General features: G+C 40.3%; 1 protein-coding gene across 2 annotated transcripts in view; it reads right to left on the minus strand.

The window, feature by feature from the left end:
* The window catches only part of si:ch211-195b21.5 (uncharacterized), a 43,640-nt gene that overhangs the window by 11,019 nt on the left and 5,683 nt on the right, over window positions 1-26,938 (minus strand). The window contains exons 2-8 of one of the 2 annotated variants that reach the window (XM_049601179.1): window positions 21,133-21,252; window positions 11,171-11,316; window positions 10,462-11,062; window positions 8,142-8,781; window positions 2,543-2,610; window positions 2,283-2,379; window positions 2,057-2,175 (exon numbers count right to left, since the gene is read on the minus strand). In XM_049601179.1, coding sequence (XP_049457136.1) covers window positions 2,057-2,175; window positions 2,283-2,379; window positions 2,543-2,610; window positions 8,142-8,781; window positions 10,462-11,062; window positions 11,171-11,316; window positions 21,133-21,252 — 1,791 coding nt within the window. The remainder of the gene's footprint in view (window positions 1-2,056; window positions 2,176-2,282; window positions 2,380-2,542; window positions 2,611-8,141; window positions 8,782-10,461; window positions 11,063-11,170; window positions 11,317-21,132; window positions 21,253-26,938) is intronic. The other variant, XM_049601180.1, reaches the window with a different exon arrangement.

Here is a 26,938-nt window from a genome sequence, read left to right on the forward strand (position 1 = left end):
TTGAAAGTGTATGAAGGGCCTGAATCCCAGCCCGTTATCCGTTTTTTCCATTTAAACAGAAAATCGGAAATCGGAAAATGAGTCATTATCCGTTTTTTCATTTTGGGTCTGGAAACAAATATTGAAAAAACAAGTCATTATTTTGTTTTTTCATATTTGGTTTTATTTTGAAAAACAAATGAACGAATGATACAAGGATTAGCAGTGTCCAACATAGACGCTGAAGAAGAGCATGAGCACGACCATGAACAGGCTGAGTTGGTAGCGAAAAAAAACCCCAACATCTATTATATGGCAATACTTTGGATTCATGCATGGCAACGTTTAACAGAAAGATGTGCTGTATAAAACTTCAAAAGTTTTAAAGTCGCCACGTCCCATGCAACACGACCAGTCTATATCAGCACTTGAGACAGCACAGAGAAAAGTAGGAAGAATGCATGCGAGAGAAAGCCAAGCCATGTAACGTTAAAGACAAAGAGACAACTGAAAGCCGCCAGAGCCTCATAAAACAACAAAGCACAATTACGCAAACATCCATAAGTGTCACACCATATGACAAGACCTCAAAGAGACACAGGAAAATCACAGACTCCATAATAAACTATATAATAACAAATGAAAAACTGAGCAATTTTGCTCGGGATTCGTCCAACTTGACATGCTGCTGTGTTGTGTTACGGCCTATTCACTCGCTGGAATTTGTAATTTAGGTGACAACGCCTGAACACAACACAGGCAACTGAATGTGTGTACAGTGCCGTGCTGCGCTGCTGTGCAAGCAGCGTGTTTGAGTGTGCATAACAGCAGTCTGTTGATGGTCATTTACACACTGTCCATAACAATAAATATGTCTGGTCAGTGCCCCCCTAATATAATGTAGGAGAAACACTGAATCAAGTGAGAAGACTCATGATACCATTTATTTATTATATTGTAATCACAATCGCAAATCACGATATTGTCAGACAAAATCGCAATCGCAAATTTTTCTCAAATTGTGCAGCACTAGTATGTAGACTAACTTAGTTTGACACTTATCTTAAAATACTTCTAAACTTAGCAGACGGCTGAGACAAACAGCCCCTCTTCTCTCCACCAGCACTAATGTAACATGTTACAAGCCAACAAGCTGGCGGAGCTAAATATACGACACACGCCGAATCATCTATGTCATCAGCCTGATTTGAATACATTTTCTGGAACTCTGAAATGCAAACCACACAGATTACCAGGAATTCTTTTACCCAGGTAAATAAATTCCTGGTAAGAAAAGTTCCTGGAAATGTTGGTGGAAAAGGGGCTAATGTATCATTTTTTCCCTCTGGCGCGACCAAATGAACCAAACTGCAGGTCTAAAAGCACCTTAAAATAACACTTGGCTGAAACCATTTCTGATGTTTTTTGTTTTTGTTGTGATTAACGTCCCCTTTTGTGCCAGGGAAACAAAGAATGCATTGATGGTGAGTCTACTGCATCCTTTTATCCCCAAGTAATCCGGGGTAAGATCTGTTTTTCCCAAACATGTTTTCTAATTTTCCTGAGATGACGGGTGCTGTTAACCTTGAGCCCTGTTTTTTAGCCTGCACAACATTGATTTGACACAACAGAAAAACATCGCCCGCTGCCATTAATGAATGTAATCCTACTTGCCGAGAGGCTGATGGCAGTCAAAAAGGCAAATATCGGCTGACGCCGATGTGCGACCGTTTAATCTGTGTTTCACTTCGGTTACCCTCGTCTTCCCAACCCTGTCTATGGAACGCAGTCCAAAGTCCAATGGGTGGTGTTCTCTGTGTCAGCAGGACAACATATGTGGGACTGTGTTAAAATAAACTACAGTGTGGGTGTTCATGATGTCGCCCAGTGCAATGGTGTGACTTACTGATGTGTTTTTAATGGTCTTAGACAACAGTGCCACAGTGGAAGAAGCTATAGCTGGTTTTGGATACACACAATACTTGTTAGTAACTGTTGGTGTGGGTATTTTCATGGAACTTGTTTCTGATAAAAATATAAAAATACCAACACATGGGAAAACAGGAATTATACTTACACTGCTGGAGCCACTATGGCGGTGGACATCTGCATGGTTTTCAGCACTATTCAAATCTCCAATAAACTCCTCACATTTCTGGCAGTAAAACCCAATTACTGGTGTCAGAAAACTCAATCCTGCAACAGGTAAAGAAAGGTAGTGAAACATATGGAGAATTTTAGTGTATGGAAGACAGTAAAAACAACAGGAAACATAGCCTTGTCATTAAAGAAAATTGCTTTACCATCCTGTTTCAACAATCCTTCCAGTTCTTTCATCAAGGATTCCATTTTATTTACTCGGAATTGTTTCTCATTCTTTCTTTCCTCATCATCACCTGCCTTGGAAACACGATTGACAGTTAAATTAAATATTATAAAAAAATTATATATATATATATATATAATTATATATAAAAATTAAATAGTTTTGCCAGTCTTTGACGCATTCCACTTAATCACTCAGATGTTGAATAGCCAGTGACGCATCTTGGAAAACACTTACCTTGGGTTTATCAGAGGATGTCTGAGATGTGCCACTGCCATCACTTTTTTCCCGTTTCTCCTTTGTTGCTTCAGCAAGAAAGAATAACATAATCTTGTATTTTTATTTGTCAAAAGCAAAGAACAATAAAGACAGAGAAGCTAAATCCTCAAGCCAGGTGACATCAGACTCCAACTTACCGGGCACACCTCTCTGTTCAGCTGTCACAAAATGACAGCTGGACAAAAACAGATCCAAAATCAACTTGAGACAACTTGATTCCAAATGAGACATTGGGTGAGCAAAGGCACACCAAACTATATATTACCTTCTTGCACACATCTGACTTTACTAATCAGCACACATGTTTACATCAGGTGACTTCTTAATCATTGTGTTATACTAAAATATATATATATATATATATATATATATATATATATATATATATATATATATATATATATATATATATATACATACAGTACAGGCCAAAAGTTTGGACACACCTTCTCATTCAATGCGTTTTCTTTATTTTCATGACTATTTACATTGTAGATTCTCACTGAAGGCATCAAAACTATGAATGAACACATGTGGAGTTATGTACTTAACAAAAAAGGTGAAATAACTGAAAACATGTTTTATATTCTAGTTTCTTCAAAATAGCCACCCTTTGCTCTGATTACTGCTTTGCACACTCTTGGCATTCTCTCCATGAGCTTCAAGAGGTAGTCACCTGAAATGGTTTCCACTTCACAGATGTGCCTTATCAGGGTTAATTAGTGGAATTTCTTGCTTTATCAATGGGGTTGGGACCATCAGTTGTGTTGTGCAGAAGTCAGGTTAATACACAGCCGACAGCCCTATTGGACAACTGTTAAAATTCATATTATGGCAAGAACCAATCAGCTAACTAAAGAAAAACGCAGTGGCCATCATTACTTTAAGAAATGAAGGTCAGTCAGTCGGAAAATTACAAAACTTTAAATGTGTCCCCAAGTGGAGTCGCAAAAACCATCAAGCGCTACAACGAAACTGGCACACATGAGGACCGACCCAGGAAAGGAAGACCAAGAGTCACCTCTGCTTCTGAGGATAAGTTCATCCGAGTCACCAGCCTCAGAAATGGCAAGTTAACAGCAGCTCAGATCAGAGACCAGATGAATGCCACACAGAGTTCTAGCAGCAGACCCATCTCTAGAACAACTGTTAAGAGGAGACTGCGCGAATCAGGCCTTCATGGTCAAATAGCTGCTAGGAAACCACTGCTAAGGAGAGGCAACAAGCAGAAGAGATTTGTTTGGGCCAAGAAACACAAGGAATGGACATTAGACCAGTGGAAATCTGTGCTTTGGTCTGATGAGTCCAAATTTGAGATCTTTGGTTCCAACCGCCGTGTCTTTGTGAGACGCAGAAAAGGTGAACGGATGGATTCCACATGCCTGGTTCCCACTGTGAAGCATGGAGGAGGAGGTGTGATGGTGTGGGGGTGCTTTGCTGGTGACACTGTTGGGGATTTATTCAAAACTGAAGGCACACTGAACCAGCATGGCTACCACAGCATCCTGCAGCGACATGCCATCCCATCCGGTTTGCGTTTAGTTGGACGATCATTTATTTTTCAACAGGACAATGACCCCAAACACACCTCCAGGCTGGGTAAGGGCTATTTGACCAAGAAGGAGAGTGATGGAGTGCTGCGGCAGATGACCTGGCCTCCACAGTCACCGGACCTGAACCCAATGGAGATGGTTTGGGGTGAGCTGGACCGCAGAGTGAAGGCAAAGGGGCCAACAAGTGCTAAACACCTCTGGGAACTCCTTCAAGACTGTTGGAAAACCATTTCAGGTGACTACCTCTTGAAGCTCATAGAGAGAATGCCAAGAGTGTGCAAAGCAGTAATCAGAGCAAAGGGTGGCTATTTTGAAGAAACTAGAATATAAAACATGTTTTCAGTTATTTCACCTTTTTTTGTTAAGTACATAACTCCATGTGTTCATTCATAGTTTTGATGCCTTCAAAAGAAAACGCATTGAATGAGAAGGTGTGTCCAAACTTTTGGCCTGTACTGTATATATATATATATATATATATATATACACAGTTGAAACCAGAAGTTTACATACACCGTACAAAAAGGCACATAACCTTTTTTTCTCACCATCTAACATTAAATCAGATTAAACTTTTCCTGTTTTTTGGTCAATTAGGATTACCAAAATTATTTCTATTTGCTAAATACCAGAATAATGAGACAGATCATTTTTTAGACAATTTTTTATTACTTTCTTGAGAGTCAGAAGTTTACATACATTTCATTAGTATTTGGTAGCATTGCCTTTAAACTGTATGACTTGGGTCAAATGTTTTGGAAATGCTTCCACAAGCTTCTCACAATAGTTTGCAGGAATTTTGGCCCATTCCTCCTGGCAGAACTGGTGTAACTGAACCAAGTTTGTAGGCCGCCTTGCTCGCACATGCCTTTTCAGCTCTGCCCATAAATTTTCAATAGGATTGAGATCAGGGCTTTGTGATGGCCACTCCAAAACATTGACTTTGCTATCCTTAAGCCACTTTCTAACCAGTTTGGCAGTATGCTTAGGGTCACTGTCCATTTGGAAAACCCATTTGCGCCCAAGCTTTAACTTCCTGGCTGATGTTTTGAGATGTTGCTTCAGTATGTCCACATAATGTTCTTTCCTCATGATGCCATCTATTTTGTGAAGTGCACCAGTCCCTCCTGCAGCAAAACAACCCCACAACATGATGCTGCCACCCCCATGTTTCACAGTTGGGATGGTGTTCTTAGGCTTGCAAGTTTCCCCTTCTTCCTCCAAATGTAACGATTGTCATTATGGCCAAAAAGTTCAATTTTAGTTTCGTCAGACCACAGGACATGTCTCCAAAAATTAAGGTCTTTGTCCCTGTGTGCATTTGCAAACTGTAATCTGGCTTTTTTATGTTTCTTTTGGAGTAATGGCTTCCTGGGAGAGTGGCCTTTCAGCCCATGTCGGTACAGGACTCGTTTCACTGTTGATAATGACACACTCTTACCAGCTTCAGCCAGCATCTTCACAAGGTCTTTTGCTTTTGTTCTTGGGTTGATGTGCACATTTCGGACCAAAGCACGTTCATCTCTGGGACACAGAACCCGTCTCCTTCCTGAGCGGTATGATGGCTGGACATTCCCATGGTGTTTATACTTGCGTATAATTGTTTGAACAGATGAACATGGCACCTTCAGGCATCTGGAAATTGCACCCAAGGATGAACCAGACTTGTGCAAGTCCACAATTCTCTTCCTGATGTCTTGGCTGATTTCTTTTGATTTTCCCATGATGTTACACAAAGAAGCAGTGTGTTTCAGGTGTGCCTTAAAATACATCCACAGGTGTGCCTCTAATTAACCCACATGTTGTCAATAAACCTATCAGAGGCTTCCAAAGACATGACATCATCATGTGGGCTTTCCCAAATTGTTTAAAGGCATACTAATCTTAGTGTATGTAAACTTCTGACTCTCAAGAAAGTAATAAAAAATTGTCCAAAAAATGATCTGTCTCATTATTCTGGTATTTAGCAAATAGAAATAATTTTGGTAATCCTAATTGACCAAAAACAGGAAAAGTTTAGTCTGATTTAACGTTAGACGGTGAGAAAAAAAAGGTTATGTGCCTTTTTATATAGTGTATGTAAACTTCTGGTTTCAACTGTATATATACACACACATATATACATATATATACATATACAGTACAGGCCAAAAGTTTGGACATACCTTCTCATTCAATGCGTTTTCTTTATTTTCATGACTATTTACATTGTAGATTCTCACTGAAGACATCAAAACTATGAATGAACACATGTGGAGTTATGTACTTAACAAAAAAAGGTGAAATAACTGAAAACATGTTTTGTATTCTAGTTTCTTCAAAATAGCCACCCTTTGCTCTGATTACTGCTTTGCACACTCTTGGCATTCTCTCTATGAGCTTCAAGAGGTAGTCACCTGAAATGGTTTCCACTTCACAGGTGTGCCTTATCAGGGTTAATTAGTGGAATTTCTTGCTTTATCAATGGGGTTGGGACCATCAGTTGTGTTGTGCAGAAGTCAGGTTAATACACAGCCGACAGCCCTATTGGACAACTGTTAAAATTCATATTATGGCAAGAACCAATCAGCTAACTAAAGAGAAACGAGTGGCCATCATTACTTTAAGAAATGAAGGTCAGTCAGTCCGAAAATTGCAAAAACTTTAAATGTGTCCCCAAGTGGAGTCGCAAAACCATCAAGCGCTACAACGAAACTGGCACACATGAGGACCGACCAGGAAAGGAAGACCAAGAGTCACCTCTGCTTCTGAGGATAAGTTCATCCGAGTCACCAGCCTCAGAAATGGCAAGTTAACAGCAGCTCAGATCAGAGACCAGATGAATGCCACACAGAGTTCTAGCAGCAGACCCATCTCTAGAACAACTGTTAAGAGGAGACTGCGCGAATCAGGCCTTCATGGTCAAATAGCTGCTAGGAAACCACTGCTAAGGAGAGGCAACAAGCAGAAGAGATTTGTTTGGGCCAAGAAACACAAGGAATGGACATTAGACCAGTGGAAATCTGTGCTTTGGTCTGATGAGTCCAAATTTGAGATCTTTGGTTCCAACCGCCGTGTCTTTGTGAGACGCAGAAAAGGTGAACGGATGGATTCCACATGCCTGGTTCCCACTGTGAAGCATGGAGGAGGAGGTGTGATGGTGTGGGGGCGTTTTGCTGGTGACACTGTTGGGGATTTATTCAAAATTGAAGGCACATTGAACCAGCATGGCTACCACAGCATCCTGCAGCGACATGCCATCCCATCCGGTTTGCGTTTAGTTGGACGATCATTTATTTTTCAACAGGACAATGACCCCAAACACACCTCCAGGCTGGGTAAGGGCTATTTGACCAAGAAGGAGAGTGATGGAGTGCTGCGGCAGATGACCTGGCCTCCACAGTCACCGGACCTGAACCCAATGGAGATGGTTTGGGGTGAGCTGGACCGCAGAGTGAAGGCAAAGGGGCCAACAAGTGCTAAACACCTCTGGGAACTCCTTCAAGACTGTTGGAAAACCATTTCAGGTGACTACCTCTTGAAGCTCATCAAGAGAATGCCAAGAGTGTGCAAAGCAGTAATCAGAGCAAAGGGTGGCTATTTTGAAGAAACTAGAATATAAAACATGTTTTCAGTTATTTCACCTTTTTTTGTTAAGTACATAACTCCACATGTGTTCATTCATAGTTTTGATGCCTTCAGTGAGAATCTACAATGTAAATAGTCATGAAAATAAAGAAAATGCATTGAATGAGAAGGTGTGTCCAAACTTTTGGCCTGTACTGTATATACATACATACATACATACATACATATTATATATATATGTATATATATATACATATATATATATACATATATATATACACACACACACACACACACACACACACACACACACATATACACTTTTGGGATCATCAATTTAAAAAAGTTGTCTGCAATGTGAAGATGTGAAGGTATGGTTAGTACAAATAAAATCTAAAAAATAATTTCTGACTTAAATGGATTAAATGGATTCTCACCTTTGATCAGTGACTGTAAAGACTCCAGAGCTTGCCGTACATTGATGTTACTCAGTGCTGGTAATGCTAAGCCTGCTGCTGCTCGGTCTGATGCAGGAAGTGCAGGACTCAGCTTCTTCCCCTCCTTTTGACCCTGCATCTTTACCATGACCTCGCTGATGTCTGCTGTGCCCAGACTTTTTAATATGTTCTTGATCTTCTCACACTCACTGCTGTCCAGATTAGCTATGCTTGTGGGAGTCATATGAAACGGTTGCTTCAGGTCAAATGGATCCCCAGCACTACTGAATATGGACTTGCTCTGATAATGCTGACTGCCAGAACAATCAGTTTCCTGTAATTTGGTGTGTTCTCCAATCTGGGAAAATGTTGCAAAAAGTGCTGTGGAAGTTTTACTAGCTTGTTTTCCTCCAGTGTCTTCATTCCCATACAAGAATGACTCTTCATCTTCAAGCTCCTCAGCTTTCAGGACTGCAGAGTCCTCCTGACTTTGTCCTTGAAGCCAAGAGAAGTCACTGCCTGTTCTGTCATGAGGAAGGAGCATGTCATTTTCCAACGATGTTGAATTCTCTTCATAGTCATGTTGCTGGTGTCTGTGCTCATCAGATATGCTCTCCACTTTTTTGCTTTCATCTGAGGCCTGTGCAGAAGAGATCATAGCAATGACATACACTTAACAGTGCAGTACAGCACAGTCAGCACTAATCCCCCACTGGGATAATCACATTTTTCTACACTGTACACACACTTCTGCAATTTTCCATTGAGGATCATCATCAACTTAAAAATTTCTATTGTACAATTATTTCAATGCACTGTTCTCCAGTTGGATGACTGATACAATGAAATTGGCGACAGCGGCTTAGTCTGTGGGGCGGAGACTTGAATTGCTAACCTTGCCTTCTAACTGGAGAGATGCACCAAACCCTAATGGCTCAGAGTGCTTTCAATAAGGCAGCTCTTTCACTTGGACATCTCCACACAGCCATGCATGGCAACAGGTCCTATGTGCTTACATGTCAGGTAGTAAAATAGTTTTTCGTCAGCAGCTCTATAATAAGTCCCTCCAGAATTTCGTAGTTTGTTTTTGGGAGTGTTGCAGCCTGAAGTGTCTGATATCACAGCAGATTTTCTAAAATCTTGCGATGCATATTACAATGTCTACAGGCATTTTTGCAATGAAATAGCAGGGCCAGTTGTAGTTGCACAAATATTTGTCATAGTGTCTCAGATTCTGAGCTTATTATTATGAGCATTTAATGTTTCCGTCAGAATATGTTTGTGATGGTGGTGCTGGGGGGGTAGGGGGCAACAACAGCTAATCTCTGACAATCAATCAGGAAACAAAAAAGGGTAAGGATAGCCATGTAATGCTAAAAGTTAGCGTTGTCACTGTATGTTTTTTTTACTCTGTCCCAGAAACAGAGCTCCGGTCCCACAGCAGCAGTCTCAAAGCAAATCAAGATGCTGCAAGCAGCTCTACAATGAATTCACACTTTACACATTTTAAATTATCTAAATTGCAAGGTTGAATTTACGGCAATTGTCTGAATTTGCGTTAATTGTTGCGATTGCAACACTGCAACATTCTGGAGGGGCTGTATAATGGCTCCACTACTGCAACCCAGTGTAGGCATCATATGGCACCTCACATGTGCACTGGAAATGTAGCGATTAACCAGCAGTTGGTGAAAACACCAATGCAGACTATAACAGACTAAATCCAAGAAGTAAATGGTTATGATTTGGGTTGGGTTGAGGTGCTTGTGGAATAATTAGTGTCTACACACAAACACAGTGTAACACCTATGGCTTAAGTGAATATATAAGTAATAGTTTTTGAAGTGAAATGAAAAGGATCTTCATAGACTTAGGCTTCAATTCACTATCTAGCCAACTGCATCTTCTGTTTCCAAAATGTTTGTATGAATGGGTCAGAGTTTCTGTAAAAGTGTGCACCTTTTTCCTTCAAGTTTGTTTTTATAAATCCAAACTTATCTGTTTGAACTGGCATACACATGTTTCAAGGCCCATTTTGTGCATACAAAATGGTTATATTTGGGGTAATTTACTTTGCATTACTTACTGATCTTTGAAAACAAATTTCATAATTTCATTACACACACGACAGCAACATCCCATCACCTTATTAACACCTCTTTCAGTCTGTGGCAGATCAGCCCCATCCCACCAACTAACAGCTGCAGCTATCAAGTTTTAAAATCAAGTTCCATGAAATTGGTAGAAGCTAATACTCATAAATTAGACACTAATAACAGTCTAAAACAAGACATTTTGGACAGTGAATCATGTGCTCTACCTGAATAGTAAGGATAGCATCCTTGAGTGTGGGCAACCGCTCCTCCAGTTCTTTGCTGTTCATGACCAGCTTCAGTCCTTCTAACAGACTATTCCCCATGAGGTTATTACTACTGCTAACACTGCTGCTGTTGTGGCTGGGGCTCCTTTTTCTCCATTTGTCTGTGCCATGGCTCCTTTCACCACTGCTGCTTCTTGACTTGGACCTCCTGGCCCGGCTCTTGCTCCTAACATGACTCTTCTTCTTGCCCCGGCTCCGACTCCTACTCCTACTGTGAGCCCTGCTCCTGCTCCTCGCCCTGCTTTTGCTTCTTGCTCGACTCTTTCCACGAGCACGACTTTTGCTCCTTCCTCTGCTTCTGCTGGGTGCCCGGCTTTTGCTTCTGGCATGGCTCCTGGCTCTAGATTTGCCGCGGCTTCGACTACGGCTTTTGCTTCTGGTCGCTTGCTTCTGGAACTCAGGGTCTAATTTGACTGCTTCTTTCAGGACATTAGCTGACTTAAAAGCTTCAGCCAGATTGTATGCCATGTTTCCTTTAAGATAGTCTGGGAGAGGCTTGTTGGCTGCAATGCATCTCAGGAATTCTTCACCAGCTTGTTCACTGAAAAGCAGCATGCATTTGTTTCAAACAACAGCAAATTCAAAATGAGTGCAACTCTTCCTGCTTGGACTTACACAAAACATTTCATTAGCACAAACACACATATACCTGCTGTCTGGAAGATGATGTTCCACAGGAGTGGGATTCCACTGTGGGACCTGAATATGTGGTTGTTGTGCAGGAGGGACGATCTGCTGGCTGCCTCCCAAAGCAATCACTGTACTACGGTCTATGGAGAAACTGCTACAGTGGGGCTGAGAGTATTCAGAATTCATGTTATAGTGCTGTACAAGAAAGATCTGCAACAGCATACTTAAAGGAGCAGTGTGTAGGATTTAGTGGCATCTAGCGCTGAAATTGCACACTGCAACCCACTGAAACCCCTCCCCCTACTCCTCCCTTTCCAAGAGTACAGTAGAACCTATGCTGGTATTCTGCTAACGTAAAACATGAAAGGCCCTCTCTTAAGCCAGTGTTTGGTTTGTCCATTCTAGGTTTCTGTAGAGACATGGCAGTACAAGAAGGTGGGCTTCGTAAACAGGACCCACACCCAGATAAGAAGGGCTAATCCTAAGCTAACAGGAAAAAGTTTGTAGTTTCAAGTGAGTATACACTTATAAACACATAATTATGAATATTAAATTCCATTTCTGCTAATAGAAAGCCCCTTAATCCTCCACACTGCTTGTTTAAGATGATACTTATTTGATGTACAGTTAGAAATTATATTAAATCAAAGGGACAGTTGTACATTGTTCAACATTTGTTTTTAAGCTTTGAGTAGTAAGTGCACACTGACTGCTTGACAACTTGAACAACTGCCTAAATGGTCTCGTGTTACAGGGCTCAGAATACTTTCTCTGTGCACACACATTGGTGCCGTGAACTTTTAAAATTACACGCATCAATGTTTTTCTAACCAGCACCAAAACCATTTTTACATCACTATTTGGCATACTGGTCTCTCTTTCTCTGCACTTCCACCGTGCCCTGGTCCAACCAAAATTAGAGTCATGTACAGTGAAACCACTTCAGATTATATATGGTCAGAAGAACATTTTGAACAGCTTCTCTGCAAACCTATTATTGATTTTTTTTCTTATCATATTAGGACTTCTTTGATAATGTCAAACGACCAAAATATCACAATTCTTTTTCAATAAATGCCATGTCATGTGACCCATTTAAAGTTAATATCCAAATATACCACTGCACAGGTTAAGCCTAATCACATGGGATTTGTTTGCTATTTCAATTTTATATTAATATCTATTCATATAAATAACATAATAAATATTACTGACAGCTGGGAACTAAAATAAAAGTGTTGAGTTTAAATTTTTTGCTCAGTATAAATGTGCCACTTGATGTTATTGAGGAAAAACAAAAAGATTTTTCATGAAAAATATTTTTTTTTTTTTTTTTTTAAAAAGAGAAGCAGTAAAATCCCATATGAAAAGTTATGTTCTGTGTAGTCATACATTTTGATATTAAATTTGAGTCACTGGGACACATTACACTGAAAAAAGGAAAATAAAAAAAAAGGCAATTATTTTCTATCAAAATATTTACCTAAAATAAAAGAATTACACTTTGATAAAGACAATAGGTATGCTACATGAGGCCAATTTACATTATTTTCATATTTTTTACTAATATTGGCAAGTCAGAATGAAAGTATTAAACAAACACTGGTTTTGTGTTATTTAAACAGTAATACATTGGAGATCCCTCAAGCCCAGTTCAAATCAAAGATTAACAAGGAGATGAAACCATTTTAGAATGCTGCAGAGACAAGTTGCAGCAGTGGGAACTGGCCGGTCTGAGCTTGACTCAAGCTAGCTGATGGTGTCACCTGCAACTCAGGTGGACAAATTGCCAGCGACTGGTTTTAGAACCTGAGGCTGGTCAACTGCCCAGTGGGTCTCTGCTGCTGCTTGCTGTATGTGCTTATGTGCTACAGACTTGTTGCACAGAGATGAACTGGGAGGTTTTTAGAACGTTACAGAACAGGACATTGCGAGTAGTTGCAAGCTGTGAGTTGTGTCAACTAGTCTCTTTGCAAATTTTTGGTCTAAACTAGGCTTAAATCAGCCCCCAGCAGTTTAACAGAGGGCTGGGAGGTGAGCTGTTCATCCTCCTCCTGCCAACACCTGGTGAAACTGAGTAAGAAGACACCGCTGGGTCTGGAGAGAATGGTAGTGTTTGTAATCTCACACGTACGCACTGCCTACTACTTACTCAATCTGGCTACTAAATGGAGGACTACGTATGCCATGACCAACAAACTTTTCACACCATAGATGTGTGACCATCTATGGTAACAAATCTAATAATAACTAGATACCAGACCCCAAGATGGCGCCTATTCTGTCCAATGGAACTGGCGCATACGTTGAAAAAAGTTTCTAGCTTCTGGGTTTACTTCTGCTGTGTGCAGCCCATCGAATACGAGCAGTTGCATTTCTCCTGCTGGCCCTTCCCACGAGTTCCCATTCGGCTCGTAGACTTTGCATTGTGATAACGTGATGTATTTTAAATCGCTTCTCAGCTCGAGGGAAGTTTTACAAATATAAACCCTCCATGGATCAAATTCAAAATAGAAAGAGTCATTATTGACCTTGTTTGCAGTTGGAGCTGTCCTGTCAACAGTTTTCTTTTTTAATGGTGGTCCATTGGGAAAATTGTTTTTGGGCTACAGGGGATTTTTTTTTCACTGCAATATCGCGAGTAGCCACTGGGAAAAACTGGAAGCAAGCTGAGCTACGTTCCTGGGGGCCTGGTTCCCACTGAAGTATACTAAAGCACCATGACTGTCACATGTCTGACAGCTAGTCCGACCCTGCCAGCTGCTCCGTATCTCCAAAAACGTCACAACAATTTTCCAAACAGGTATCATTTGGATTTACTGACCACATATTGGGAATCTAAGAGATTACCTTTGTGCTGAGTAAATATTAAAACTTCGTAAAGTGACATATTAACAGCTTTTTGCCTGGCTCAAAATCTCCCGTTAGAGGCTGCTGCGCTGTCTAAAGAGAGAAATGCATTGTGGGGCAGCTGAGTATGTCCAGTACTTCATCTAATGACTAGATGCATCATATCCTGGGCATTACACTTGGTGCAGCTGGCAAAAGCATATTACTAGTTGTTTGGCCTTTCTGCACCTTTGTATGTGTTGCACTAATTTGTATTTGCACATGTAGATTGTTATTTATATTTGGCTGTTCTAGTAATGTTTGTATGTGCAAATCTGTTTTCCTGTGCTGAGCACTGCCGTTTTTCCCTTTTTCATATTAAGTTCTTTACCATATGCATTTATGTTCTATTCTATAAAACCAGGTTTGTATACTCTTTCCATAGTCACGCACTTCTTTAGCTTTTTCAAAAGTTTCTTGCACCTAGAGCTGTGGTAAACTACATTTTTTATATACATATATGTGGATATTCAAAATAATTTTCACTTCATCATATTAAATCAGATGTTATTGTGCTATAAACTACCAAAATCAGGTTTCATGATAGCATTTTACAGATGGGTGACAAATTAGAGGAAAACACAGAAGTTTATGCTTCAAAATGTGTAACTTGTCTATAAGTACACCTGACATCTATTGCATGTCTGTCGGTCCTGGAAGAGGGATCCCTCCTCAGTTGCTCTTCCTGAGGTTTCTACCATTTTTTCCCCATTTTCTTGGGGAGTTTTTCCTTATCCGCTGCAAGGGTCCTAAGGACAGAGGGATGTTGTATGCTGTAAAGCCCTGTGAGGCAAATTGTGATTTGTGATATTGGGCTTTATAAATAAAATCCTGTATAATCTGTCTGAGCCAATAGTAATGGCAGATACAATTCCAAGCAGTTTCAAGCATTTATTAAAAACCCAAGCAATTTTTTTAAAAAAGAGCCAGAAAGTCATTGTTTAAAAAAAATATACTTGTGGTCATTACAACTGCAAGTTGTGCCATGGTTTCAAGAACAGTACTGACAAAGATTTGCGAATTTGTACAGTGGTTCCCAACTGGTGGATCACAGTCCAAATGTGGGTTGCGGGCCATTTTGAACAGACCACAAGTGACTCACAAACTGGTAAGGTTATAAAAAACACACTTAATTTTTAAGTACAGTGAATTTCTGGCACAATGCTTTTATTTTGAAGTGTCGTTTCCTGCTGTAGAGTGAGTGACTTACGGATAGCAACTTGACAGAAACAGTAAACTAGCTCGACAACATGGCCAAACCCAAGTATGATGTTAAATATATTAACCTGTGTAGACCTTAAAATAATGATTAAAAAGAAATATGGACCCTGTGGTTGGAACAGTTGAGATATGCTGTATTAGTAGAAACTACTCAAGTAGTGCATCAGACCCTCTTGTACATCCCTGCCCTCCTCCGCAGCACTCTGTGCCAGAGCCACCCTTGGTTAAGAGGGCTTTACAGCATACGACATCCCTCTGTCCTTTGGACCCTCACAGCGGATAAGGAAAAACACCCCAAAAAAACCTTTAACGGGGGAAAAAATGGTAGAAACCTCAGGAAGAGCAACTGAGGAGGGATCCCTCTTCCAGGACAGACAGACGTGCAATAGATATCGTACAGACCAGATCAACATAATAAATTTACAGTATTCCATATGACAAAATGATACATAGAGAGAGACAGAGACAGAGAGAGATGAAGGACAGACACTACTATAGATTTTTCCAGGTATCAGTGCTCTGCACACTTTTTTATTGTACATCTGTTGTTATACTGTCAGTCACCCAATATCAGGGAATGGCTTCAGAAGCCAGTTCTGCAAGACATAGGCAGAATCCATTAGGATGTAATAGCAAAAATTCAATCCACCAATGTTGAGAAAAAGCTACCAGGTTTAATCAGTTGCCACAATTATGCCTTTTCCACCAACATGGAACGGGTTGCGTTCTTGTTCCTGCAACTAAATTTGAAACATCCAGAGCATTTTGACCAAAATAAAATTGGTTCAGAACCCAAAAACTTGATTCTCAACAGGGTTTTCTTGGCCTTGAAGTGCGAGTCATAGTGACATCACTGGGTGTGTCATATTCTACAGGTTGGAATGAGAGGATGGAGAAGGCAGCAATGGGGAAGTCAAGTGAGAAATCATCAAAAAGTGTGCAGTAGTCTCATTAACAGCTGATCTATGCTTGTTTTTTGGGTAAAAAAACAACAACATAGTATTTGTATATTTGTACATGTTATGTGTTTGTATGTACTTTTACTGTTTGAGAGACGCCAAAGACAAATTTCCACTGAGGTGGATAATAAAGTTTATCTATCTAAAAACAAATGTGTTCTAACAGAACAAAAGCTTCCAGGTAATTAATGTAATCTGCCATTTTGCTACCATTGTTTACTTCCATTGTTCATTGTGCAAGGCCCTCTGCTGATGACACATCCTTGATTACAATGGTTTTGCTCAACAATGGGGTAATGCAGGCTAGTTAACCAGATAGCACCAAGGTTCCAGGAATTGTGAACAGAACCAGTTCAAGAACCAGAGCTGATTTGGTGGAAAAGGGGTAAATGTTGACAGTATTAGAGCTCGAGCATTGTGCAAACTCCCAAACATTCCTGAATATACACTCCAAAACAGTCCTTTTCCATCTACAACTTCTTGAAGGATGATGGAATGCCAGCCTTTACGATTGAAGTTGTCACATTGGTACTTCTGCGGTGCCAAAATGGGTATGTGTGACCCATCAATTGCACCAATACACTGTGGAGGCCCCCAGCTGTTGTCAATGTAGGCTGCCATTTCTTTAAGCTTTTCCCATTGTAGAAAATGAGTGTGATCTGGAACCAACAACATGCTTGCAGCTCACAGAACTGTCACACTCTCTTCTCCATCACTGGACATAGCTCGTTACACGAGTGCAGAAATATTCATTTGGACATCCTGAAATTCTGCACCCACCCAAGCACAATCACATCCCACCACTTGTTGGCTTGGTTGAAAGCCCAAACTATTAGTCTGTTGCAGGACTTTAGAACAGGTGCGTAATCTGAAAAACACATACACAGCACATGTAGTGAGCAATGGCAGTGGTAAAGGAAATATTCAGATCCTAAAGTAGTAGTACCACAATGTAAAAATACTCCACACTCCAGTCCTGCATAGAAAATGCTACATCACTTTTCACTAACATAAATGTTACTTATTCACCCATCAGAGGGGAAATTTGAGTGTTACAGGAGCACAAGGACAAAATAGATACAGATTAATAGAGAAAATCAGATAGAACAAATGGATACGTGTGTAAGTTAAGTATATAATACACAGAAACTGTACAAATGCATTGCACGCAAAATGCGGAATAATGCAGCCAACAGCAGTAGTAACAGCAACTGTCCCATAGTGGTGTGATTAGTGGGGAGTTATTAAGTAACTTTATACTGTTAGTATAATCAGAAAAAGGATTTCACTGTTGCAGCCTGCTGATGTGAAGCTAAGTTATAACTATTTTCTGTAAAGCTGTATCTGATGAACATTTTCATTATTAATGTGCATGTTATTTTTTCCATTGATCTATTGATTGTTTGGTTCACTTCGAAAAATTCAGAGAATAGTGAGATATGCTGTCACAATAACCCACTCAGTAGCCAGAAGATGGCTAACGAGTACAACGCATGATGTATAATGCTTGCTTTGACTAACCAACTTACTGTAACTTTTATACTGCTGGGCTGTTTGGTTTATATCAAGCTAACAAGCAACTTTAGCTAGTTAAAGTACATTACAGCAGATGAATCAATTGTAACAAAGGACACAAAAGCCTAGGTTAGCTTACCCTCCTGTGCCATCTTTGTTGTCTCGCCCACAGGTGGTTGTCTTCTTCGTCACCTTGAGCCTTTTCTTAAACAAAGCTTGTCTCTTTGTAATAGCCATATAGTGTTTCCTGAGATACGTTTCTTGTGTCGCATTAGATATGATGTCACGCTACTTTCGTGGTTGATGCGGCTAAAACCAGAATGTAACAACCCTGCCAACATTAAGAGCGCTGTCTGCAGTGAAAACTTAAACCACACTAGGGTTAAGGTACATATCGGTTAGGGCTGTAGTCAACCAAAGAAAATCTTGGTCAACTAAAGTCGCACATAATCTTCAATTAATCAATCAGTCGTGGGGAAAAAAAATGTGCACGTTATTTTTACTTGTGTGGTGGTGTCTGTGTCACTCTGCAGTTACACCTCCAAACCACTAGTCAGCAGTGGAGGACTGTGTTAAGTGCTGTAAAGTTTAGTTCAAATCAAACTTTATTTATATAGTTGATTCAAAACACACATTAAATATGGCTTAATAGAGACATTTTCAAACACAAGTAAGCAAATTGGCTTCATTATAAATCGCAGAACTGACAGACAAACACTTGTCTTTATCTGGACACATTTCCCCCACCAATACAACATGCTAATGTTATTAGCACAAGTCTATGGCATTTTACATTGTATAAACTAGCCTAGCGTCTAGCAATCTTTTCCTCTTCTCATAAAAAACCAGGGACAACAGCAACATGTAACAAAGGTAATGGCACATAGTTTGGCTCCATTACAGCTCACAAGATTCACCGACAAAACAACTGTCACACTTAACACGTTTTCCAAACAAATACAACATGTTAACTTCAGGGCTGCCAACTTCAAAAAACCTCGGAGAGAGATTTGGTGGGGCCAACTGAAATTTTGCCACATACACTGCAATTTTTTGTATGGCCCATTCAGTGTCATTACCATACAACAAAAACGTTTTTTTGTTGTTGTTGTTGTTTTTAAATATACCATTTTCCATAGAGTTCCAAAGTCACACCCCTTCCGGTGAAGCTCATGGGACCTTAGATCGGAAAAAATATGAATGGCAGTGAATGAAGAGAGAAATATTATCTTTTGTCTCGCTTTGTTCATTTTTGAAGATGAGTAAGGTTGATAATTAATTTTGTCTAAAAACATTAAGGTCAAGAAAGTCATACTTTGTGGTTAAACTGTTAAGATATAAGCTTTTGAAAAAAAAACGTAATTAGAAAAACTACACAGGAGGCGGTCGAGTATGTGATGTCATAGCTTTCGCTCGCTTCCTGCAGCTTGGAGTGACTACAACCTGGAACAAAACAGACAGACATCTTCAATCATAAATCGATTAATCATAAAACAGTGGAATTTCAGCAGGGAGGCCAAGCTGCAGAAGCGAGCTAAAGCTATGACGTCACATACGCGACCTCCTCCTGTGTACTCTTGAGCCTTTCTAATTAAAAAGCTTATATCTCAACAGTTTTACCACAAAGTATGACTTTCCTGAGCTTAAAATTTATGTTTTAAATTCATTAACAACATATTTAGATTTCATGTCGCAACTCAAACGGGAACAAAAGATAATATTGCTCTCCCCATTCACTGCCATTCATATTTTTTTCCGATCTAAGATCCCATGAGCTCTACCGGAAGGGGTGTGACTTCGGCACTCTATACATCAGTAGTTCTCAATGTATTAGCCTAACTCAGAATGTACCAATTGAACCAACTGATCCAACAGTAAGACACAAGACACAGCATGGCTCAAATTTGTGCATGTTTACTCTGGGATTCTGTATAAAAATAATCAAACAGTAAACAGATATGCAACATCATGCAAGAAACAATTAAATAAAAATGAAAACCCCCAAAAGCTATGTTATTGTGACATTTTTGAACATCCCCAAACTACATGCAGCTAATACCAATTTAAATAAAAAAAAATAAAAAAAAATTAAAGTTTAACCATTTATACAAACAATTCCCAAAATAGGGAGGCTATTGTCAAAGTCCTTAAGATCTGTGTGCTTTGTTGTACTTGCTTGTGGCCTTTTTTGATGATTTCTGTGAAGGGCTCCCACGTGAAGCAGGACTCCAGGCCAGCCATTTTTATTGTCATTATTGATGACAGGGTTCCATCCAGAGCCAGGCTGTTCCTGGTTTTAGTCTCTCTCTCTGCATCTGCATTGGAGTGGGGTAACACCAGGACCAGCTTTGCAATGGTGGCAAGCCTCATGAACAGACTTAACCCTGTCGCCTATGAAGAATGAACCAAGAACACAGTGGAAAAAAAGTATCTCATATTCCTTTGAAAGATGAGTAAAGGTTGATAATTAATTTTGTCTAAAACAAAATGTACGCACCCACTGTATATGATGCTTTATACATACATAACAAATTATTCTAATTTGTATATACTACTATACAGTAATTAATATACAATTATAAAGCAGCACAGAGGAATGGTTTTGTATAGATAAAACAGACAAAATTAATTAGGCATCAACCTACAGTATACTTTTACAGCTGCATTGAAACCTCAAAATAATATGCACAAAGCTCTTGAAATGCCTTTAAATGATCTCACAACACACAAAAAACAAATATGGAAACGTTACTTAAAGTTTAAGAGCGCAAACACTTAACATACATACCTGAAAAGAGCGGGGGAAATCAATCTTCTTCTTCTTCTTCTCCTTCTTCTGAGTGCAATCCCGGTGTCAATTGGGCCACAGCGCCACCAACATCCAATGTAGCGGTCGGGAGGTGTACTGCGCATTGAAACAGGGACTTTTTTCGTTTTGGCTCCAAGGGCGTAGGTTTGATTTTCACATTGGTAGGGACATAAAAGTGCTCCATGGCGGCGACTTGTACGTTGATGATTTTTTAATGCAATTTCACGTCATGTGAAACTGATCACTGCTTTATAATGCATATTTAGATATCTACACTAAATACAAGAAAGTCTTGGTTAATGTATTCTCTAATGTTATCAGTTACATGAATATACACTGATAACTTCACCACATCTGTCCCTATGTGCTTCCCAGGGTAAACTATAATAATAACAGTAACAGTATACTCTGAAGGGGCTTAACTTCAGTACCAGCCTGCGGTCTGCAGTTGGGTTGATAACAGTGATCCAAATTCATATTGATATCAGGTAAAAACATATATTATGCATGAATCAATATTTTTTCTTACCCCTAGTCACAATGCTGAATCCTTACTATCAACATATATCCTTCATGATTCAATCTCACCTGTGAGGCTCCTGTCTCTCCTCTATCTCCCCCTGTCTCTCTTCCATTTCCTTCTGTCTCTCTTCCTGCCTCTCCTCCTCCATCTCTTCCATCTCCTCCAGTCTCTCTACTACTTGTCATCTGACAAAAAATATATTGATGCAAGACATGTGAACAGTGGGACAATTTGAGATGTAACAGTCATAGATATTGATTGTTGTAGCCTGAGGAAAACATACTGTATGTTTTACAATTGTGTAATTCATTAAACAACATCTGAATGTATAGGCTAAAGAACAGCCATAATGTCAACACAAGTTGGTCAGCTTCATCATGTTAAACATAAATAAAACAAATCAACAAAAATGTAAATGCTCCAAAATCATTATAATACAAGTGTGTGCAAAATGTTGCACTTACATCCAGTATCTATTACATAAATATGACTCAGTGTTGGTGTTTTTACTGGGAGCAGTGGATCTGTATTCTCCTAAGTGTCTCCTTCACACACCATGGATGCTGAAGACTGTCACTGAGGGAGCTATTATTTATAGTGTTCACATTTCATTTATTCAGACTGTTTCTATCATGTCATCTTACTACAAACATTAATTTGAACTGTGTCATCACTACATGACATCTATGATTGCTGATGGAGCATGTGAAGTGGAATTTCATGTTCTCTGGCATATAATATTGATCTAATAGTTGCCAAACTTAGCTCAGCTAGTATTAGCTCATTAGCATCTCATTATCTAGCAAAGAGTTGCCCAGGAACGCCATTCAGTTAGCCTAACATCAACAGGTGTTTGTTTAGCTTACTTACTGAACCAACCGACTCACCGTTCACACTCGGTGCTCCGGTGTGGAGCGCTAACGGTGACACGCGTGTATGTGTCGTTCCCTCACGAACTGCCGTGAGCTGTACAGTGACGCGCACCCACAAAGTCAGTGGAGAGAGCGGCGCTGGGGAGGACCAATCACACGTTACCAAAATAACGGAAGAGCCAATTGATGAGCAATACGAGGTTAGAGGCAGGACGTATGGTAAACACCAACAATTGTTAACCCTTTGTGTACAATATTGAGCGGACGCCGACAGCCAGCTCAGACAGACACTTCAGCGTGAGAAATCGGGGGTGTGGCGTGAGAGCGTGTGAAGCCAATCAAATGTGTGTGTCTCATGGCCAATGCGTGAGAGTTGGCAGCCCTGTAACTTTAGTAGCGCCAGCCTATGGCATTTTACATTGTATACATTAGCCTAGCGACGAGTGAAGATTTCCTCTGTTCATTAGAAGCCAGGATAAATCCTGAAGCATAAATCCCTGAAGGATAAATCACACACACGACTTAAAATGCTATTTTAGTGGAGGCTTTACTGTCTTCTAGTGATGTTACGCTCGAGCCAGTTTGCTCGACACAGTGTCGATCTTTTGAAGCGCAAGTGTTCTGAGGCAGTGTTTCGATCCCTGCTTCGGCACACCCACAGTCACGTGACTACCGGGAGCGAGGCCTCGTTACAGGCAGTCTTGAGGCTTTTCCAGGTCTTCCACTTAGATGCAGTTCTGACACACAGCCAGCAGATGTCACTCTTCTGACTGTATGAAATGCTTCGAAGCAGTGTGTCATTCTTGAAGCAGGTGTGTCAAAGTGGTTCACTGTTTCATGAAGCTTTGATTTCACAATCACTACTGTCTTCACAATTTATTGTTTCTTATCTGTAAAATACAAATAAATACAAGCTCCGTTTCCACTGAGGGAAATGGTGTCAGTATACAGAAACAGACAGGAGGTCTGTGTCACCACAACGCTGAGCGTGAGGGTGGGCGAGTCCAAATTTCTGTCAACAACGGGGGTGTTTTGAAAACATCCCCATTTTCACAGGTAACTTAGCCTGTACCCCCGCCACAGGAAATAATGGATTAATCCTGGAAAGCTGTTGATGTAGCACTTTTCTCCTTATGAAAGTAACACGGCGATTATTCGACTAATGAGAAGTTGGTCAGACGAGAGCATAGCGACCAAATAATGGACTAGTCAACTAGGAGACTACAGCCCTAATGTCGGTATGGGTTATGTACCAGTTCTAAGGGTACTACAACAAGTGTTGGTGAAAATGTGGCTTTAGCTCACATTTCCTAGGACCTCTTAAGACAATATATAGAATACTGAATTGTGGTCAGGCCTGTCGTGATATGCGATAAGTCGGTTAATTGCACGGTAAATTAAAAGGGAGATGGTAACTTTTCCGGCCGCGATTAGTTGCCATATTCATGCGTGTTTGTTTTCCTCGTCTCTCTCCACCAAAGAGACTGGGCGACAAGAGCGTTCACTGCCGTGCATCGTCTGGCAGCCAGGTGAGTTGCTTCATTAGTGTAATGAACGGAGGAAAAGCTCTTGTCATTGAGTGTCTTTGTCTCTGTGGGGGAGGCGGGGCTTTGGGCTACACACAAACACACACAGTGTGATCTTCATGAAGGGGAGAGGAGGTGGAGAAGAAAACAGAGAGTTGAGCATAAGAGAAAGACAGGGAACTTGTTCCTAAACCAAATGCCACGGCCCCTGTGTGGGAGTGTTTTGGATTTAAACCAAATGACAGGGGGGGGGCCCAGTAATTTGGACGAGCCGGTGTGCCGTGTTTGTTCTAGAACCATCTCAACAAAAAGAGCGAATATGACCAACTTAACGGCACACCTGAGAGTGAGAGACCGAGAGTCTATTTTTTTGTATTTATAAGGTCTTTTTTATTTATTTTTGTATTTTAATGTGTTATTTTGGATATTTAAATTTTCTTTTTTTGCATTTGTAAATAATCTTGTTTATTCTTGTTTATTTCTCTTTAAAAGGGTAAACTTGCATCAATATTCCTTTATTATTATTATTACATACATATACATATATATATATATATTTATTTTATATACATATATATATATATACATACATATATATATATATATATATACATATATACATATATATATATATATATATATATATATATATATATATATACACATGATCTTAAAAGCACAATATTACCGCAATAATTTCTGATGCAATTAATCGCCAAGCAAAATTTGTTATCGTGACAGGCCTAATTGTGGTATTATTCTAACTCATTGTACCCCATAATAACTTATAGAGGCCCCAAAAGCATCTAAAAATGTACAACTCAAATGTATACTACTTACAGTGTAGCCTCAGAAGGCTGTTCACTTGTTCAAAGTTACTAAAAGTTTATTAAAACTGAAAGTGTCTTGTATCCCTATTGCACCAAAGATGACAACGCACATCCTCAGGTCCCCAGCAATACATCCACCAAGTGGTGTTTGACGAAAATGAGAGGGTGGACTGAGTGGCAAAGTATAGGCAAGTTTTATTTCTGAGGCTCAGAAAATTAGGCAAACTAGACTCAATAATACTTCCGTCAAGTATGAAGGCATACAGAATGTAGCCTACTATTCCTTGGAGGACAGCAATGTTAACATCTTGGCCAGAAAAGACAGATGGTTTGAAAGAGGCATGAAAGAAGCCATCTACTTAAAACTGGAACAACCATCGTTAAATAGAGGAGGTTGCCTACGACACCACTTATCACCCATTTACAAAGCAGTCTTGGGATCCCTCCCCAGACGACTTTACACCCATTCTCACCTGGACCCATCTAACCCTAATGACACACAAGATGGTCAGGTGGGTCAGTAACTCACATGTGACCTCAACGACTCTGTACGGGTTCACACCTACCCAGAGTTTAAAGCTTGCGACTCTGCACCAGTGAGTTAGAACTGAAGAAGCTTCTTGAATGAGAGGTGAAACGTCTTCAAGAAACTCAAGCAAGTCCAGTTGCCTCTTCACTGACATGTAGCTATTCATATTTTCATGTTTGTATATTTGGTCTCACACCAATGTACACAGAAATCGATAGTTTGCCTAATAAGCCCATTTGTTCAATTCTAAATGGCACGGTGGATGGCAGTAACTAGCAGGTGAGGCTGGAGTGGGTGGTGTTGGCGCAGCGGGCTCCTCCGTCCGCGCCTCTCCCTCCGTCTCTCGTCGGAATTCCACTGGATGCGGGTCCGTTGCGGAACGGCTGCACTAGTTATCCGCTGCGTGCACAGACGCAACCAACCATGCATCTGGTGGAATTTGGGGGTCTGCGTCCCTCTCTGGCCCAGCTTGTGCGCGAGCCATTTCTGCCCGAACGGGATTCGCCGTGATATATGAGGATATTAATAGTATTAATTAATTATCAATGATTTTTGAATTATCAAATGTAGGTTCGAACTTATAAAAAATATATATATATATTCGAATATATTTCTAACTTCAAATTTTTTTTGACAGCTCTAACTCGTATTCAGCCAGCCCAGCACAAACTCCCTGCCAGATCAGCAAACTGTCTGCTGCTGTTACACAGCTTAAACCCAGCCCGCTGTGAACAACATCACTGGTGTTTGCACCAACTGAATTTGAGTTGTCGCTAGTTAGTCCATCTCCTGACCTTCCACCTGTTCTCCTCTTGCAAATAGTCTCCTATTAGTGGGGAGAGGCAGAGGGATCATAGATTTTATAGGCTGGCTAGCTAATTAACTAGCTAGCTAGCTAAATGAGTGAGGTCTCATTTGTGGTCTGATAAACAGAGAGGCATATAACTGTTACAAATAAGACAATAGAAACAGTTATTAGTCTATTAGCCACTTTTCTATGCAGTGTGTGATGCTGCTGATATAACAGTCACAAAGACTGACTGACATGTAATGTGTGTTGTTTTTGGAAACATTTCTCATGATATGCTGTCTCTAGAAAGTGGATGATTTAACTTTTCCCCAAGGTCTAATGTTAGAAATAAAACATAAAGCACAATAAATCATAATATCAAATCGGAACACTTGTAGAATCTAAATACTTAAAAATTTCAATACACATCAAATTATTCCCAGCCCTAATGAGTATTGATTCAAAATATTTAGGGGTTTAGAGTAAAACACCTACTTTTTTGGGGCAGCACGGTGGTGTAGTGGTTAGCATTGGCGTCTCACAGCAATTGGGTTCCTGGTTTAATCCCAGGAGGGAGCCCTTCTGTGCGGAGTTTGCACGTTCTCCCTGCGTCAGCGTCGTTTTTTTTCTCCGGGTACTCCAGCTTCCTCCCACAGTCCAATGACATGCAGGTTGGGGTTGGTTAATTAGTAACCCTAAATTGTCCATAGGTGTGAATGTGAGTCTATATGTCAGCCCTACGATAGTCTGGCAACCTGTCCAGGGTGTACCTTGCCTCTCGCCCAATGTCAGCTGGGATTAGGGCTGTCAAAATTGCTCAAAAATGACGTTCGAATATTCCTTCTAAAAATAACTCATAGGTTCAAACCATTCGAATTTTTTTTTCGCATTATATCCACAAGAGGGCAAACTAATACAAGGAAACATACTTGTATATGTATTAATACAAGGAAACATAACTACTTTTAGGTATTTTTATTTCAACATAAACGTCTTTTACATACACATTAAAACATATAAAACAATTATCTATAACATTACGTTATAAACGACCGCGGACCTCTCGCTCGCCCCCCCCCCCTCTGACCTGTGGCCACACCGCCCGTGGAAGCACTGCGAAGAGCCTCGAGGCGCCGAGAAGCGAAACCAGTTTCCTTTCAGCGCCCATGTTAACCGATTGTGTCATCCACACCGGCTGCACCGCACCGCGCAGCTCCGTGGCCGGCTCTGGTCTATTTTCTGCGCGAGCCACGAGCGAATGTGTCAAGCCGGGTGACAGAGACAACAGCTGGGAGCAGAACCACTTGTCGACCAACTTGGAGAA

This window comes from Epinephelus fuscoguttatus, linkage group LG16 (assembly GCF_011397635.1).
Source record: "Epinephelus fuscoguttatus linkage group LG16, E.fuscoguttatus.final_Chr_v1".
Taxonomy (NCBI): Eukaryota; Metazoa; Chordata; class Actinopteri; order Perciformes; family Serranidae; genus Epinephelus; species Epinephelus fuscoguttatus.